Genomic DNA, 20,000 nt, shown 5'->3' with positions numbered 1-20,000 from the left:
GCCAATGCTTGTGTTTCCATGAAACAATTTAAACACATTTTAAACTGGATAAAGTGTTCTGTCTGTACTACTGCTAGCTAATCACCAGATTGAAGACATTAAAGGGTGACTATAGCAGAAAAACAGAGATCTTGACTGGTGCCTTTTTTGGTGAAAGTGACCAGGTCGCACTACTATGCTGTTCTACTCAAAAAAAAATTGAAAGGGACAAAGCAAAATGTGCTGTTGTGATACGTGGTACATCACTAAAGTTTGTTCAGCAACTCTGCTAATGCCGTCTGACTCTGGCCTGATTTTGTGGCTTAGTTTTGCCATGCTTCCACTTTGTATTACACCTAAAGTGCTGTATGATATGACTTACTGGCTCTCTGTCAGAACTATGAAAATATAAGTCCAATTTAACACAAGCAATAGCACACTTAGAAAGCTGCTATTACACATTTGAAGCATTCTCAGCAGGGGCAAGCATCTCCTGCCCCTCATACCCATGCTACTTATATTAATACCAAGCCTGCTGTACCTCAGAGAAGAGGGTATACTCGGAGATGCAGACATTTCAGACCATTCCATCATAATCATAGCTAAGTTCTCTCAATTCTGAAGATAGCATTTACAGACTGTGTACACCAGAAACCAGATTTATTAACCTTATAAAGGGCCATATAAGAATCTCTTTCTAAAGTACATGGGCAGCCCCTTACCATCATTAACAATGACTTCAGTACGAGAAGTAGGTTTGTTACAGATTTTGGATGGGTGCCATAATTCTCGTCCTCAACACAAGAATTCCTGACAAAACCAAAAATAATAGTGGGGCAGGCCCAGAATCAGGGACAGTTGCTAAATATTGCTCTTTTAAATTTAGGAAGTTGCTTACATAACAGGTTTTGCATTAACATGAATGTTCTGAAATATATTAATTCTGAAACTCAGATTTATGTCATCATTTAGTGACTGCACTCCTTAATGTTTTCTCAGAAAACCACTGCTTTTGCTATTGTTTTATTATTGAGTTTAGATTATAGAGCTTGATTCATTTGAGGTATTGAACTCTTATTCCAAGTTATTACAGTAGGTGTGATTTGCATTCATAACAGATGTCATCTGTTTTGAAAGAAATATAAAATAGTACAGTTAGTTACCAAACATTTAAAAAGTATAATAATCAAAACCCTTCATCAGTAAATGAAAACAAGGTTTAAAGTCCAGCCTTAAATGCAGCCAATACAGGTCACAACATGACAGACATTAATCAGTTAATTTAAATGTTAAAAAGAAACTACATTGAACATAATCTATATTTAAATATACAGAGAACTATATGAAATCCAGTCAGAATGTAACATCTCTTTTTCAGGACTCAAACTATATATATTATTCAGCTCTTTCACTATTTTTAACATAATCTTCTACTGACATCTCCTCTTCATTCTGCAATCTACCACCTTTTTTTGCCTATATTGCCAGCTAACTATCAGTTCCTCCCGCCATTCTTTCCCCATCACTGGGATGAGGGTCATCTGGGAGGGGACACTATTTAGGCAGCATTCAGGAGTGATTCAAGTTCTTGCTGAAGATCTATCCCCTGTGAACACTCTCAGCTAATGTGAGCAAGGGGGGTGGGGGCATGCAATGGGCTGTCTGCACTGGTCATCACTCATATTCACAAGGGACATTTCCAGCAGCAGCTCTGCCCTGCCATCCTCAAGGACAGATAGTGGTTTCCCCAGTTTTCCTCATGTGCCTGCCAAGCACCCACAACCCATTCCTTCCCCCAGGAAAGTTCAGGAGTTATGCGGGTTTATTCCTTTTCCTCCCTGCTTGATGCCTCCAGTTCAGCCCATTCACCTGAGTTGTAATCAAGGCTCTATGCCTGTGTGCCACAGAGCTGTACATAAGTAACCTACCATCATTAATGCCCCGTATTACAGTGGTCTGTTCCACAAGCCATCCGAAAAGGAATTTTACATTTTCACGATCTAAAACCTTTTGTACTTATTTACAGAACTATCATGTACTGCTCTATCTACCAGATTAATGCTCCTGTGACTGAAAACATTTTGCTGTGCCGTATACTTTTCTTTGCCATTGGAATTCAGAATGCATTGACATTATTGATAGTGGCCACAAGAAAAAAAAAGCTTATATAATTAATTTTAGCAGTTGCTTATTTCTGTACAATACAGTTGCAATGCTATTAAAAAATTAGGGGACATTTCAGCACCACAGAAAACACTGCACTGACTCTGCTGTAAGGTATATAATATTGCCACATACTTTTATTCCCCTGTACCTGTCATAGTTTCTGCTACACTGTTTACTTTTTAATGCAATTCATTGTCACAGGGAGGATGTCACACATAGCAGAATTGAAGCAAACATGGCAGACCACAAAAGAAATGAAGCAGCCACGACTTCATCAAATGGGTCAGATCTATCACAAAGTTACTCAGTGACTGCAGCCATTGTCAGAATGTCAGAAAGTAAGGCATATATTCCAGGTTATCTGACTCTGTTAAAGGCTGCACCATCTTCCCACTTTCAACTTTACTATCATGAATTAGGAATGAATCAGACAAAAACACACATTCCTAACAGAATGCCAGAGTGCATGTTTTGTATATACTAAGTAATCAACAGTGATCACCCAGTAAATAAAGAAATTAATGTGTGCCGCGGTGGTACAGCGGTGGTGTTGTTGCCTCACAGCAAGAGGTTCTCCCGTTCGATTCTCGGCTTGGGTTGGGAGTGCCTTCTGTGTGGAGTCTGCATGTCCTCCCCATGGTCAAGTGGGCATTCGAAAGACATGCGTTGAATGAGCGTGCCTTTGTTGAAGGTTGGGTGTCGGGATGGCAACTCGATACCATAAAAAACAACTGCCAGTCATTAGCAGACTGGAGTTCCGCTGTGGTGACCCCTAACTGGGAAAAGCCGAAAGACAAACAAAAAACAACAATGTGTGCCTGAAGCAGTATGACTTCTGCCAGCATCTGAAATCCCAAAAGGGCATTTTTTCCTATTGGAAAATTAAAACCCTTGGAGTGACATCCCCTGCACCCTTGTTGGATGGTTTATAAAATAAGTGAAGAACTGAACTTGAGATTCCAGATACAAAATTTCAGAATTCATTTATTTAGTTTTGGGAATCTCACCTTGAATTATCTGTCAAAATAAAATGTGTTGATTGGATCATTGTTGCAGTTACCTAAGCTGTTTGTGTCCTACCCCCACTGACAGGCCAGCTTTTAAAGCTAAAAGACACCCTCCACACGCTTTCCCTGGAACTCAGGGGGTGTTCCATATAAAACTACAGTTAGAGCACTAAAATAATCAGAGCTTTCATGCTGCCAAGTGAGGCAGGCCCTGTGAAACTGTCATTTGGCTAGTGATCCTTCAAGGCTAGGCTGATAAGTCCCCTGATGGGGAAACCTTCCATGATTTTTATTTTTGTGAGGAAAATGTGTGTTTTTCTGACTAAAATGTTATGTTTACTTGGAAACTAAATGTTTTTGGACTGTTGCTTTTTAAGTGAATTTTGGTGTGTGATTGTTTAAGCTAACATTTTGTGTAAAAGTTTCTATTGTTTTGCAAAATTTTCCTATATGTTTTATTGGTTTGTGTGTCAGGGACAGGATATTGTGCTTGTTGAGGACTATAAGTAGTTATGTCAGAACTATGTGTTCTATACCTTACCTCGTATCATTTCATTGTGGATATGCCATATTGATGACTCATTCTCAACTTAACCTGTGGAGCAGCTACCAGTCTATGTGGTTTTGCCTTCTCCTGTTTGCAAGAAAAAAAAGTTGTCAAGGAGTCTTTGAGTGTCAGGCCAACTTCTGTTGTGCTGCAGAAGCCGGTGGGTTTCTCTGCAATGGCCACACTTGGTTCCTCAGACCACTGATCTTTTTCCCATGGTATCTCTGATGTTCCTGCTATAGTCACTAAAGACCAGAAATAGCCACTTCCTCTGTGTCTGTAGGGATGCCCTTCACAGTCAAGGAAGAACCACTCTTGGTCTCAGAGGAAGTGACAGGTGGACGTCCTTTTCTCAGGTGGGATAGATAACCTGAATCTGGGATGAATTTGCCTACTAGCAGTTGGTTATTTTCCAGGGAGTTTCCCATGAAAAGTGAACATTTAAAGATAATCTTGATTTCTGCTGTTTCTGTTTCTATGGACAGGAAACATTTGCTGGTATTTACTAAGGAACTCATTTCTGCTTTTTCCTTGTCAACTTCTTTTTCTAGCAAGAAAAGAAGAGAGTTCCCTGTCTTTATGACTCTTAGTCAAAAGAACAAGCATTACAGGTACCTCAGGAATTTTTTCTCAGTCTGAACATTCTGATTCTGTGGAAAGTATTGCATCAAATTTCCGTCTTGAAGATGAAAGAGGTTTTTCAGTGACAGTAAAATGAAGTTCCTGTTGCACAGAAAATATTTGTTACAGTTGCATATGCCTAAGTCTGCAGCAGTTCCTCCTGTTTTGCCTACTTTAGATAATGTTTTTCTCACTGCTTCTAGTTTGTCTGACAGTCATCCTCCTGCCCTCAGGACATCTGACAGGTTATACAGGATACCTGAAACTTGTAACTGTTTGTGTTCTAACCCTAAAGCATATCTGGCAGCGATTTCCCCATCCTAAGCAGCTTCTGCTAAACAGATTGCTGCTGCTACTGGCTGCTGACCTCCATTCCCTTTGACAAAGAGTGAATACTTTTATTAACAAGTTGGTGAACAAACTGCTTTCTTTTGCTACTTTAACGTTCAGAATTTTTAACCATCAAGGTCACGTGTTAAAAGTTTATCTTTTGAGAAATGCAAAAAGTAATGGTCAACCTTCCTTCTTTTGAAGAAAAATCTTTGAATACCTATTTAATATCCATTGCTAAACATGTTTTAATGTGTGCATATAATGCTGCCGGTTTTTACTGCACAGCTGCAACTTCTGGGTCAGTAGTGAGAAGATTTGCTTGGCTTTATTCTTAAAATCTTCCTAAGGATGTTAAAACTGAAATTTCAAACTCTCCCTTAGATAAAGAAGTTCTGCAGCTATGGTGCTCAGGAAGTGAGATGAAAGGGGAGGGCTAATTCAAAGAATGACTCAAATTTTTCAACCCACCATTTTTAAGGCAAATATAAATTTCCTTTCCTCCTCAGCTCCCTTTTTTAATAAGCAATTGTCCAACAGGAATTTAAAAAGCAGTGGCATGGAGGCTCCAAAACGAAAGGAAACACTTAAAAAAGCAAGAGCAGTCCTCCCAGTTAGAATGACTATTTGCCTGTTCAGCCCCCCCCCAACACCGCCCCCCCTCTACATCTCTCAAGGCTTCATCCACCCTTGAGACTCTAGATACCTTCTTATTCTTATGGATGGGAATGTTCCTGTATTTCTACCCTTTTTAATCTAGCCGAGGGTAATTACCAGAGGTTTTCCCATAGACTGGATTTACTTACACAAAACCGGTGTTGTTTGATACACCTTACCCTGGAAAATTTTCAGTTAACTGCCTTGATAATAGAATTTTCATAATGTAGGCACTTTTTTTTTCTGAAAAAGTGCAGCAGGTATTGAAGGATGCTAAAAAAAAATGTTGCTACGAGGAAATCATTCATTCAGTTTAATATTTTAACTGGGTGTGGTCATTAGTGACTTGGTGTTTTAGACAGTCTCATGCCCTGATCACCACATGGTTGACTTCTTGATTAATCTACCCGTATTTAGAATACCCTATTTTGAGCTGGTCAGATGCACAAATGTAAGCAATATTTGTGAAAGTAATGTACTTCATGTATCTGACCAGCAGCTCCTGGAGTACAGTACAGATGATTTTAAGTCCTTTGGAGTGACATATAATGAAGTGGTAACTTTGACAGTTATTTTTGCCTAGCCTTGTGAGCATTGGCATGTTTATGAAATTTGTGGCCTAAGGAGAGAAGGATGAAAGCTAAAGCATTGTTGTGGTTAACCTCACATGCTTTTGAATGTCTTTAGATTTGATGAACATTCTGTTACTTGTTGTGCAGAAATTGCCTGTAAGAAAGCATCACTGTTGTCCCTGGAGTGTCGCACTTCATCATGTTGGCCAGTTAGGCTTTCCTGAGTTGTTAAAAGGCTATGCAGTTTAACCTGTCTAATCAACTGGAAAACAGTTTCAGCCTCAGAACCAGGGGTAGTTGTCCATATTTTTGTGGCTAAGACTAACCCCACAAACTAGAGAGACCCTTCTGAAAGCCTTATTTGGGCATGACAGCAGTTTGTGGTGGATGATTCTAGAATTCTGCTGTCAGCTTTTATATATAGATTACTATCAGTTTATGATTTTGATATCAAGTCTATAACTTACAGGCTAGGCCCAGTGAGACTGGTTCCTTCCATTTTCGATATCCTGTTTCAAGTTGTTCTCGCTGTACTGGGGCCCTCTTTATGAGCAGAAGATGGGTACATAAAACCTACAGTGCTTATTGCATGCTCAGATGAAACTTAAGCAAATGTACAGTGTTGTTTGTCTTTCGGCTTTTCCCGGTTAGGGGTCGCCACAGCGGAACTCCGGTCTGCTATTGATTGGCAGTTGTTTCTTTTTTTTTTGGTGTCGAGTTGCCAACCCGATGCCCAACCTTCAACGAAGGCACGTCCATTCAATGCATGTCTTTCTAACTCCTACTCGACCGTGGGGAGGACATGCAGACTCCACACAGAAGGCACTCCCAACCCAAGCCGAGAATTGAATGGGAGAACCTCTTGCTGTGAGGCAACAACGCTACCGCTGCACCACTGCGGAAGTCCAGCAAATGTGCAGTGTGATATGTCTTATTGTTTGGTTAACTGAAATCCACATGAGTAGCCAGTAGTATTATACCAGCTGTATGTTGAATATGGAACTAAACGGTAAGGAATGAAACAAAATAACACCAGTATGCTAAAAACACACAGAAGAACATTCCATTTATAATTTATGGGTAATGAATATAAACATGGTAGTCCATATGACAGGGAAGAAGATTATTCTACACAATAAACAGATTCAGATTCATAATGTGTGGTCTCATGGTACAAGCATGACTAAATTCCTGGTTTTTACATATCTGATTAAATAAATTAGCAAACTTACGTTTTACAAGGAAGTAACTTGTACTTCTCGGAAAGTACTCCTGGAGTTATTGTTTAACAAAAAAGAGAGACTGTTAAAGTGATAAAATAGGTATTTGTTAAGAGCAGCTCCTTTAATCACACTTTCTCAATTTTTTTCTAATGTTAACTTATAATATACATAGGAAAATGTGTACACTGTTGAATATTTTTAATTTTGCTCTGGCTGCAGGAAAAAATTATTCTCTTGGGTCACTCATCTGGTGCCCACTTGTGCGCACTCACTACTGTGTTTCTGGCTGGAGAAAATAATGAATTGGAGTGCAAGTCCTTCCAATACAGAAAGCTGTTATCATCTCTAAAAGGTGTAATAGGTAAGTATTGAGTTTTAAGCATCGTTATTAGCATTGTTTATTAATTAATGCACTGAAACTGCCATAAATTCTCAGTGTTGGAAATTAATATTTAGAAGTTCAAAGTATTTGTAGTATATATGTATGTGTGTGCGTGCAAGTGTGTGTGTTTGTGCACCCGCATGAGTGTGTGTGTGTATGTGTGTGTGTGTTTATGTGGCTACACTTGTGTGTGTTTGTGCACCTGCACGTGTGTGTGTGTGTGTGTGTGTGTGTGTGTGTGTGTGTGTGTGTGTGTGTGTGTGTGTGTGCATATAAACATTGTCTGTCACACACACACACACACACACACACACACACACACACACACACACACACACACACACACACACACACACACCCACACACACACACACGTGCATGCATATAAACACTTTTTCTCACACACGCATATATATATGTTTCTCATATATATATGTATATATATATATATATATATATATATATATATATATATATATATATATGTATATATATATATATATATATATATATATATATATATATATATATATATAAGCTATGTAGTAACTTTTTTATTTTCAGAATGTATATATTAGTAATGTTGTGCTTAGCACCATATACACTATTAATTTGAAGTACTAGCTATGATTCTTCTAGGCAGAGGGTACCTCTGGACAGAGCTCAGTGAGTTATGCAAGTATGTCTCTGTGACATGCAGCTGACTCACAGACATACCTTGCTGGGGGCCATTGAGACATTAACTGCAGACATAAGAGATGGTAATTTTGAAAATGTGCTGCTACCTGCTGAGTCTAAATGCAGCTTCATTTAAACAATGCAAAATATATCAGATTAACTATTATGTTGTAAATAAACCATAGTTAAATGAAATATTTATAACATTTAGAACTATTGGTGTTGTTTATGGTTTACTTTTAATCATGTAATGCATTGGTTACTGTGGTTGGACTGTGTTAATTATGAGTTTGATGATGTGAGGTATTGCCAGCTATGACTGGAGAAGTAGGGCAGTGGATGTGTAACGTATGTCAGCACATCTAGCTGGAATTTTGTAAAGAATTATATGTTATTTGAATATCAAACTGATTTGTACAGATGCTTGTACTGAAAATTTGCTTGTGTTAAAAATGTACCAACAGTGGGTCCTGACTATATTGCAACTGAATTAAATATACATACATACATATATATATATATATATATATATATATATATATATATATATATATGTGTGTGTGTGTGTGTGTGTGTAGATATATATATATATATATATATATATATATATATATATATATATATATATATATATATATATATGTGTGTGTGTTAACAGAGGATACTGGAAGAGAAGTGGTTAAGCCCAGCTCCAGCTAACTTTGGAAAATAGTTAGAAATTAAATTACTGGGCCTAGGCCTTAAAGATTTAGCTCACAACTTTGAATGAAGCCAGAGAAGTAATGTCTGTAAGAAACATGGTTTGTTATTCTCTGCAGGAGGAGTAGAAGTTTGTAATTGCTTTATGACTTCTAGAAGTTGCACCACACCTGATCAGTGCTGTTGTGTGTGTATTATTGACATGTAGGTGCTAAATCCTGGCAGTTCCTCACAGTGGGAGGGTTGCATGGGAACCAGAAGTCAGTTGACCAGATGTATGTGATGTCATTCTTTACAGAAATAATGTTTTAATATGAGGTGAGACAGAAGACTCAGAGCAGTCTGTTTCTTGGACATGATATAGAAGGATTCCTCCCCTGCTGTATCTTGCCTTGCTCTATTAAGTAAGTAGGGACAGTAATTCTCTAAATCAGTCAGGAAAATATAGTGAAAATAGTTAAGTATTGTTTTTTGTAACTTTCTGAATCTTTTCAACCGTGCTATTTTTAATATTTCCTGTGAGCTGAAACTTTGATGTTTATTGTAAATAGATATTTAGTATGTTCATGTTCTTTTTAATATTTATTATTAAATGTATTTAAACTTTTCATTGTGGCTGGTCCTGTACAGAATATTTTAACCTTTGAGAGTACTTGTATCTATTCATGACACTGGGGCCACTCCTGAAGCCTATCTGTTTGGACAACATTACAATTTGTATTAATATTAGTTTCACTCACTATAATTGGGTACCCTTGCAAGAGCCTTAAGTAGTTGGCTTTGTAGTGTCTGGTGGCAGTGATAACTAACTTATAGTCTGTGCAGAAGGGGACACAGCAGGTAAATCTGTGCCAGCCTTTCCCAGGTCTGTGTGTGTGTGTGTGTGTGTGTGTGTGTGTGTGTGTGTGTGTGTGTGTGTGTGTGTGTGTGTGTGTGTGTGTGTGTGTGTGTGTGTGTGTGTGTGTGTGTGTGTGTGTGTGTGTGAGCTACTTAGAGTAGAGACACGAAGCATTGGTTTCACAGAGAGGGTGCTGGAGGACTTGGCTTTGACTCTGGGTGTGTACAGCTTTAAGAAGCTTTCTAGGGCTTGCACAAGTGTATAAATACTGAGCATGTGCAAGCCTGACTGCCATTTTGTAGTAACATGTTGGGATGTAAGCATGAATGTCGGTATAGTCTGTCAGTTAATCTTTTTTTTTTTTTTTTTTTTGGAAAGCTGCTATCCATCCTGATGTGTTTCTTTATAATAAAGCATATAAATGAATTACCCCACCTGTTCGTCATCTATAACAGAGAGAGACAAGCGACATGGTGTCAGAAGAGGCATGTCTAAAAGTGGACATGGGGCAAGAAGGGAAGCCAGGTTCTTCAGTTTGACACCAAGAGGCACTCTTAACACTGGAGGAATATATATAGGAGCGAATCATCCCTACTGCATGTTTAAATCACAAAACAGGTCAGAAATGAATTTCTGATATTAAAACTTGCTCATGCTGTTTGTTATTCTCAAGGTGTGAAACGAAGCATTCAAAATGTTCTAAACAAATTTGTAATAGATATATCCAATATTACGATATATTAACAGAAATATTTAAAATAATTATGGAAAATGTTTGAAATAAGTCTGAATTGCATAAAAAATTAATGAGAAACCACAGCAGGTTTTCTGTATGTACTACTTTTTCACATTAATCGAAACTATTCAAGTTGTCTGAGGTGTATGAAGTGTTCGCATGTTTGTGCAGTATTACAGTACAGTTATTTTGCAAAATACAGTCATTAGAAAGCATATTTCACAAAGTAAAGCATTTCAAAGAGTTTATTGTGCATTTGCATGTTATTACAAGCGCTGGCTGTGTGCATGTTCACACATAATTACAAGGGCCATATTTTTCAGTGTATTTGGGCATAATTTGTTGGCATGGCAGATGGATTTCGAAAACCAATTCCACTTGTGTTTGACAATAATATTGCAGAGAACTGGAGAGTGAGCAAGAGCAGAATATTTTCACACAGGCTGCATTTTCTGATAAAGATGACCATACAAAGGCATTTATTCTGCTTAATTTAGCTGGTTCAGAAGCCATAGAAAGGGAGCATTTATTTTTATTTGCACCTGCTGTCTTTGCAGGAGAGAGGGTAACTGTCATATAGTTATACCATCTGAGTCAAGGGAGGATCCCAAGTGCTTAAAATGTGAATTTAGAGAAATGTGTAAGCCCCTAATGAATTTTACAATGAAAAGGGACCAAAAGCCTAGTTAAACTTTTACAGCATATATAACAGACAATAAACAAAGCTAAAATGTGCAGATTTGATGATTTTAAGGGATGAGTTGATAAAAGACTGACTTGTGTGTGGTGTTAGAGAAGGATTTTGCTTCATGACAATGATTTAACTTTAAACAAGGCCATTGAGATTTGTCAGATATATGAGATTACAGAAAAGCGCACAAATATGCTTACAAATGAGAGATGCTTGCTTCCAGTAACTTCTAAAGTCCATGTTGATAATATGCAGCACACAGTTAACAGAAGCAGGCCCAAGCACATGGCTGCAACTGTAAACCCTGCAACACTTACAAGGAAACCCTGTAGTAGCTTTCTAGCAAGTTCTAAGGTATGCTCTGGAAACCACACAGTCTCAGTGAAGCATCAGAGTGAGTCAGCAAACCCAAAGCATGTGCCAATACCCAGTTTTATAGCCAACTGCCGTAATTGTGGAGGAATTCATGAACCTAAAAGGGAAAAATGTTTAGCATTTGGTCAGCAATTTCACAAATGCAACAAGTGGAATCATTTCAAAAGGTTTTGTAAATCAAAGGGTACACATTATTTTATTAAAAAGGAACATTCAAAGAAACAAGTTGATCATTTAGAAAGCTGCAACCCTACACTTTATTTTGATGGTGTGTCACTGCTTCATGAAACAGTCAATGCAGTAGATTTATGGGCAAAGAATGAAGTATTTTGTACTGTTTGGATAAATGGAAAACCAATAGAGCTCAACGTTGACATAGGTTCAAAGTGCAGTGTTATGTCAGCAGAAACAGTTGCTATAGCATGTGCTGGTGAAAAGGTTGATTTGGCAAAGTCTGTGAAGCTTGTCACTTATGGTGGTAAAGAGATTCAAACTGAAGGCTCAGAAGTACTTTCTTTCTTGTTATTCTGCTGGGAGAAGTTACGACTTATTTTATGTGGTCAAAAGGCATGTCCAGTCATTATTAGAGCTCAGAGATAGTTTGAAAATGGGACTGCTTTCATTTAATAAAGAAGTCCATCATGTTAGTTTGAAAGACCACTGCTCTAATTTCACCCAGTATATTTTTTCAACCTATGCTGATCTTTTCGAAGACAAACTAAGGAAGCTTCCAGTTGTATACTACATGAAGTTAGACCCAGATGTCCGGACAGTTATCAGATCACCCTGGAGAGTTCCAGTAGCTATGCAAAACAGAGCCAAAGCCGAGCTAGACAAAATGGTGCAACAAGGTGTAATTTGTCCAGTTGAAACTCCACTTGAATAGTATCTTCCATGGTGGTAGCTCATACGAAAAGCACAGATGACATCAGAATATGTGTTGATCCACGAGATTTAAACAAAACACTAAAAAGACCTCATCATCCAATGCGCACAGTCGAAGAAGTCGCAACTCAGATGCCAAATGCCACTGTTTTTTTTTAGATGCAAAGCGTTCATTTTGGCAAATTCAGCTTGACAAGAAATCCTCTTTGCTCACTACATTCAGAACCCCTTTTGGCAGGTACAGATTTTTGAGAATGCCATTTGGGATAAATTCTGCAAGTGAAGTCTTTCAGTGTGCAATGGAGAAACTTTTTTCTGGGTGTCCCTGTGCTATTATAGTAAATTACATTCTAGTAGGAAGCAATGGTGAAGCTGAGCATGACAGAAACCTCAAGAAAGATATGGAAAGAGCTTGTCAAGTGACTCTTAAGCTGACTCCTCAGAAGTGCAGGTTCAGGTTACGAGAAGTTACTTATGTTGGTCATTTGTTTCCCATTTCAGGCTTACGACCAGACCCTTCCAAGCAAGCAGCTATTTTTGAGATGCCAGCTCCAGATAATGTTCAAGCCCATCATCGCTTTCTTGGCATGGTTAACTATCTAGGCAAGTTCATTCTAGATTTAAGCCAACTAGCAGCACCGCTTAGAAAAGATGTATCCTGGTCATGGTTAGAACAACACCAAAGCATTTGATGTCCTGAAACAGAGAATTGCCAGTCCACCAACTCTCAGATATTATGAAGTTCACAAACCAGTTACTCTTTCCTGCAATGCTTCAAAATTTGGTCTTGGTGCAGTCATTCTTAAAGTGTTACCTATGCATCCAGATCTCTAACGCTAACAGAAATGCAGTATGCTCAGATACAGAAAGAACTCTTGGCAATTGTGTTTGCATGTTCGAAGTTCCATGAATATATTTATGGTAGACCTATCCAGATTGAAACAGACCACCAACCTCTAGTTACTATTTTGAGAAAGCCTATGCATTCAGCTCCAGCCAGATTACAACGCATGATGTGGAGATTGCAGAAGTACAGTTTCAATCTTGTCTACACAAAAGGCAAACTTTGTTATCTTGCTGATACTTTATCCAGATCACCTAGAATTACCACTGAACAGCATGAGAATCAGAAACTTGATAGAAGATGTTCATCGTGTTTCACTGTTGCAGTCCTAACAAATGGGTTATCTGGCTCCCGGTAGCCCTCAGTCAGCCAAAATATCAAAGGTAAGTAAAAATGATGTCGGTTGCCGTCGGTTGTAAAGGACGTCAAGGCATCCAATACAAAAGGAGGCAGCCAACGTCACTTCCTCAGTCTTCCTTGACATGTAGCACAAAGCAGAAGCTTTTCATGCAAGAGTGCCGGTCGGCAGTTTACCTTTGTTGGTTTCCGACTGCAAAGAGTTGAAGCCTACTACAGCTAAGTACCCCATTGGGGATCCTCTTTTCTTGCCTTAACGAATGTCAGAAAATTAATAATTGCCTTACCTGTGGAAAGCAGATTCCCCATAGAGATTGTCATTCCTATTGCATTATCTGTTTAGGCCTTGATCACAACGTTCCCAATTGTAATCTTTGTGCCTCCTTTAATCCGCATACTAGCCATCTTTGGGCTAAGATTTTGGCTAAGCATTTCGGAGTTTGCCCTAAGTTTGTTGGTATGGCATCCACCAGTTTTCAGGCTTCGGATATTCTGAAAAAGCTAATGACAAGGACTGAGACAGGCCTCAGAAAACTAAGTCCTTGGATGAGGTTAAGTTGGTCATCAGTCAGGAGGGAGCCAGTGAAATGCTTTTGCAGTCCCTGCAGTCCACAGATGTACAACCACAGGCCTTGACTGAGTCCAAGTCCCTTAGGCCTTTGGTCTCCAGTTTGTCTTCCAACCTGTCGCCGGTCGCCTCTTCTGCTGGAGCCGCTACTGCTAAGCTGACTCCGGGGTCCAAGGCCTCAGCTTTATGCTCCGACAGCAAACTTCTTTCTTCCACTCCTGCTGCTCCTTCGGCGGTTGCCAGGCCACCTGAGTCCTTCAGGCTTGCAGGTAAGCCTTCTGTTCGTAAGCCTGTGAAAAGGCAGGCTCCAATTCCTTCTAGTTCTCCTCAATCCCAAATGGTTAAAATGGCTAATGATTTGTTGACTCTTATTAGGGGTTCTCAGCCTCATCCTTCTAAAAGGAGTGAGGATGTTTCTCCTGAGGTTTTGTCCTGTTCAGGATCGGATTCATCCAGCATTTCTGCTGATGTAGAGGAATTTTCTCAGGCTTTTTCTCCCTTTGAGGATTCAGATGCAGAAGAGTCCATCCCTTCGGCCTCTCCTCCAGAGGATTTCTCTTTTGGTGACACTTTAAATACCCTTAGGGAACATTTTAAATGGGAAAGCCAGGATTATCCCCAATCTAAGAAACGGATTAGGGCATTTCTGGATCTAACTCAGCAGAAGCCTCTGACTATTCCCCCTGTGTTGGAAGTTGTTGATGATGTTTTTCTGGAAAATTCCTTGTCTCCAAACTCAGTCCCCCCTGCTCCCAGGAAACCGGACAGGTACTACAGAGTCCCGGATTCTCATCTATTTCCTTTCAGGACCCCGTTGGTAGATCCAGAGGTTATTTCTCAGGGCCCTAAAGGAGTTAAGGCCACTGTTACCAGGAATCCTGTTCCTTCGGACAGGGAATCTAGGAACCTTGATAGGTGTTGCAAGAAACTTTATACCTCTGCCACCCTAGCTATTAGGGCTACCAATTGCCTTTTTCATATGCTGAAGTACCAACAGCACATCCTGGAGGCTATTAAGTCTAAGATTGCAAGTGTACCTCTTTTGGCAGAGAGTAAGGACATGCAGGATTTGTTGAATAAAGGCCACTCTGGTCAATAAGCAGTCCTTGCATTGTGGTTTTGACATCCTTGAGGCCTCCAGTAGGGCTATGGCTACTGGATCTGTTATTAGATGGCATGCTTGGCTCAGAGAACAGCCTCTTCCAGAACCGGTCAAGGCTAAGCTTTTGGATGTACCTTTGCATAAAGACAATCTTTTTGGCAGCAAAACTGAGGAGGTGCTTAAGAAGATGGAGGATAAGGCCCAGTCCATGCAAACAGTTAAAGATTTTCTGCGAGTTCAACCCTCTCACTTTAGCAGGAATTACCCTTCCAAGAGTTGGACCTTTCCTGATACCAGCAGACAGAACCATTCCAGGACTAGGGGTTACAAATCTTCTAGGGGGCAGACAGCTACCCCTCAAAGGTCTAGGCAGTGGCAGGCTTCCAATTCTAAGGCAGGAAGCTCCAAGCCTGCATCTCAATCAAAACACTCTCAATAACCTTTTACAACTTCTGCCTGCTCTTGCTTGCCTGGAGAGTCCTTTAGGGGGAAGGTTGGCCCTTTTTTCAGATGTTTGGGCCTCTATCACAAATGACAAATGGGTGCTCAGAACGGTGTCCCTGGGGCACAAGTTTTCTTTCCACACCTTTCCAGCTCCCAAGGCATTCCCAGATGTTCCTCCAAACCAAAAGGCAGAAGTAGAAAAACAAATTTTTGTCTTTGTTTCATCTGGGAGCAATAGAAGCAGTTCCTGCTCAGCAGGTAGGCCAGGTCTTTTATTCCAGGCTTTTCCTATTTCCAAAAAAAGAGCGCACCTGGTGTCCTGTCCTAGATCTTTCCTTTCTGAACTCTTTTCTAGTGATTCCAAAGTTCAAAATGCTCGCTCTGCATCAGTTGCTACCCATGATAGAAAAGGATTCCTGGCTAGTAACCCTGGATCTCAAAGAGGCTTATCTGCACATCCCTATCAGGCAAAATTGCAGGCAGTATCTTTGTTTCAGAGTGGGCAAGCAACATTATCAATTCTCTGCGCTCCCCTTTGGCTTATCTCATCTTCTAGCTCAGTTCCTTCCAGAAAGGCTTAATGTTTTGGCAGACCAGTTTAGCTTGCGATCCCTGGATCCTCACAAGTGGCAGATGAACAGAGCAGTTTTTTACAGCATCATTCAACGTTTGGGCACACCTCAGGTGGATCTTTTCTCCTCCGCGGACAATCATCTTCTACCTCTCTTTTGCACCAGACAGCATTACAGCAGAGCCTGGAGAGTGGATGCTCTGTCCTTCCCTTGGACGTTGCTATCAATTTACGCCTTCCCTCCTCTTCCTTTTCTACCCAGAGTGTTGTTGAAGATCAGGGACGAACAACTAAGGACTGTTCTCATAGCTCTGGACTGGCCCAGACAGCATTGGTATCCACTGCTTTGCAGTCTCTCCCACTTTCCTCCTTGGCATCTTCCTCTGAAGCCAGATCTTTTAGTTCAGGAAGGGGGAATCTTTCTGCATCCTCAGCTTCAGTCCCTCCATTTGGCAGCATGGCTGATAGCATGACTCCTTCCTTATCTTCTTCCCTTTCCCAGCAGGTGGTTGACGTGCTGAGGGAGGCCCGGAGGCCTAGCACTGGGAAGTCCTACGCTGGCAAATGGGAAAGGTTCTCTCACTGGATGCAGGATAGAGGGGAATCTTCTTCTCAGCCTACCCTTCCTCTAATCTTGGAATACCTGGCTGATTTGCTTCAGGGTGGCCTTTCTTTTTCCTCTATCAAGACCCATGCTTCAGCCATTTCTGCTCATTGTTCTCTTGAACAACCCATTTTCTCTCATCCCCTGATGAAAATGTGTCTCAGAGGTGCTTGCAACTTAAAACCTCCCAGAAGCGCACCTACTCCAGCCTGGGATCTTAATTTTGTTCTAGAGAATCTCACTCTTCCTCCTTTTGAGCCAGCTGCCACTGCATATTTAAAGTTTCTCTCTCTTGGAAGACTGCCTTCCTTTTGACTATAACTTCAGCAAGGAGGGTTTTGGAGCTACAGGCTTTGATGGCTGTGTAGCCTTTTATTATTTTCCATCCAGACAGGGTCTCCTTGAGAACCAATCCCTCCTTTATGCCTAAGGTGGTTTCTAGCTTGACACTTAATCAGTCCATACACCTTCCTACCTTCTTTCCTAATCCTCTCAATAAAGGTGAAAGGATCCTGCATTCTCTTGATGTGCACAGTCAACTCAGTTATTGCTCAGTTTTGCCCCTGGAGCTCAGGACAAGGCTATTTCTAAGCAAACCATTTCCAAGTAGATTGCACATTGCATCAACTTTTGTTATTCCTTTCATGGCAAGGTTCCTCCTCAAGGGGTTAGGACCCACTCAACTAGAGCAGCTTCCACTTCTGCAACCTTTTTAAGGGTTGTCCCTACTAAAGTTATTTTGGAGGCTGCCACATGGTCTTCTGTTCACACTTTCACAAAACATTATACTTTACCTCTGTTTTCTAGAGCCAGGACAGGGCTTGCCACTGCTGTGTTGCAGGGCATTATCTCCAACCCTTGATTCTGTTGGTTCCTCCTCCCTTTTCACTGGACTTTGGTAATCAATCCATTTCTTAGGACTGCAACAGTGAAACACGATGAACATAGTACAGTTGTGTACACTTACCATAAATGTAGATGCTCGAGTGTATTCACTGTTGCAGTCCTGGTTTCCCTCCCTCCTTCCCCCTTTTTTGATCCTCTCCTATTCTTTTTTCCTGAGGTACAGGCTGAATTGGATATTATTTGCCAAATTGGCATTTGGCTTAGCCTTTTTTCTGGGGGCTTCTGATTGTTATGGCAAGAAAGACTGAGGAAGTGACGGCTGCCTCCTTTTGTATTGGATGCCCTGACATCCTTTACAACTGATGACAACTGACATAATTTTTACTTACCTTTGGTATTCTGGCTGACTGAGGGCTTACCGGGAGCTGGATAACCCATTTGTTAGGACTGCAACAGTGAATACACTTGAACATCTACATTTATGGTAAATGTACACAACTGTACTTTTTTCTTCCACATGTCTAGATGAGCTTAGAGATCATACAGCCTCAGATCCTGTTTTACAGAAGCTCAACCACTTTATCAATTGAGGATGGCCATCAAAACAATCTAGTTTACCTCAAGAAGTGCAACCTTATTTTCCTTACAGAGATGAGATTTTGTCTGATGATGGTATTGTCATGAAAGTTTCTAAAATCATTAGTCCAGAGTCCTTGCAACAAGAGTACATTACTATCTTGCATCGTGGCCACCCAGAAGTCAATTCTGCAAAAAGGAGGGTGAGATGAGTAGTATTTTGGCCTTCTATGTCACAAGACATTGAAAGAGTACTTTCATCTTCTTCTGTATGTAATAGTTCAAAACCACATCAACAGAAGGAACCACTTCAGTTAACTAGATTCCTGAAATATCTTGGTCAACAGTAGCCACTGATATTTTCAAATAGAATGGTTAACATCACTTGGTGTTTAAGAAGACTCTTATTCCAATTGGTTTGAGATTGATCTATTTCCTAATCTAGTATCCAGTACTGTCACTACTAAGATGAAGCATCATTTTGCAGTTCATGGTAGTCTGCACAAAGTCATTTCTGACAATGGTACACAGTTTACTAGCCAGCAATTCAAAATATTTGCCAAAGAGTGGGATTTTATTCATGTCACAAGTAGTTCTGAGTATCTGCAGTCAAATGGTTTGGCAGAACGTGCAGGACAAAGTGTGAAACAGTTACTAGAGATGTCGAAACGAGATAATAGTAATGTTTTCCTGAATCTCTTGAATCTCAGAAATGTTCCTCGTCATAAATATCTTGGTTCACCTGCCCAGAGACTTCTGTCGAGACAAACCAGAACTATATTATCAATCAGCAGTAGTTTGTCGGTTCCAAGTGCTAAGAATAACAGATCTGTGAAAGCACATCTGTTAAAAAAACACCTAGCCCAGAAGTCTTATTATGAAACGTGCAGCAAACCGCTCAATCCATTATATGAAGGAAAGACAGTGAGAATGCAAACATGCAAAGGATTGGAGTCGTGAAGAGTATTTGCCCAGTGCCAAGATTGTACATTGTGAAATCGCAAGCAGAAGAGTTTAGGCAGAATCGGAAACATTTGATGCTGGGGTCTGAGCCTGTACCACAGCACCTAGCTTGTGATAAAGACTCTTTATCTCAGACTGAGTTGTCCAGTGTTCCAATTCCTGAGGACGTTCCAGTGAATATCCCTGTTCCTGAGACGAATCCTAAAGTTCCTGCTATGAGTTGTTCACCAAAGACTGTCCCTGTTTCTAAACCCAATTCCGAGTACTATGTTACTAGATCAGGTCTTATTTCCAGAACATGATACAGATACACGGCAACTTGGACATGAACGTTGTGTTTGTTTCTGATGTGTATATTATTGCATATCCTATTCTAATGTTATTTCATAGGAGACATTTCTTTAAGACGGAGGATGTAGATCAGTGGGTGTGTAGAGCTTTAAGAAGCTTTCTAGAGGCTTGCGCAAGTGTATAAATACTGAGCACATGCGAGCCTGACTGCCATTTTGTAGTAAGCTGTTGAGATGTAAGCATGTATGTCTGTATAGTCTATCAGTTAATCTGTTTGTTTATATTTTGGAAAGCTACTATCCATCCTGATGTGTTTCTGTGTGATAAAGCATATAAACGAACTACCCCACCTGTTTGTCTTCTATAATAGAGAGAGACAAGTGACAGACACTCAGCTGAGGACTTAACCCTATAGCTGTGATAGTGGGGAGCATTACTGGGGCCCTGG

General features: G+C 40.2%; 1 protein-coding gene across 1 annotated transcript in view; it reads left to right on the top strand.

Moving 5' to 3' along the window:
- Positions 1 to 20,000, top strand: part of LOC122791820 (probable isoprenylcysteine alpha-carbonyl methylesterase ICMEL2) — a 437,113-nt gene that overhangs the window by 279,876 nt on the left and 137,237 nt on the right. Inside the window, exon 7 of the mRNA XM_044059777.1 lies at positions 7,322 to 7,463. Coding sequence (XP_043915712.1) covers positions 7,322 to 7,463 — 142 coding nt within the window. The remainder of the gene's footprint in view (positions 1 to 7,321; positions 7,464 to 20,000) is intronic.

This window comes from Protopterus annectens, chromosome 17.part0, assembly GCF_019279795.1.
Source record: "Protopterus annectens isolate FY-2018-M chromosome 17.part0, PAN1.0, whole genome shotgun sequence".
Lineage (NCBI taxonomy): Eukaryota > Metazoa > Chordata > Ceratodontiformes > Protopteridae > Protopterus > Protopterus annectens.
This window is presented reverse-complemented; position numbering and strand designations above follow the sequence as displayed.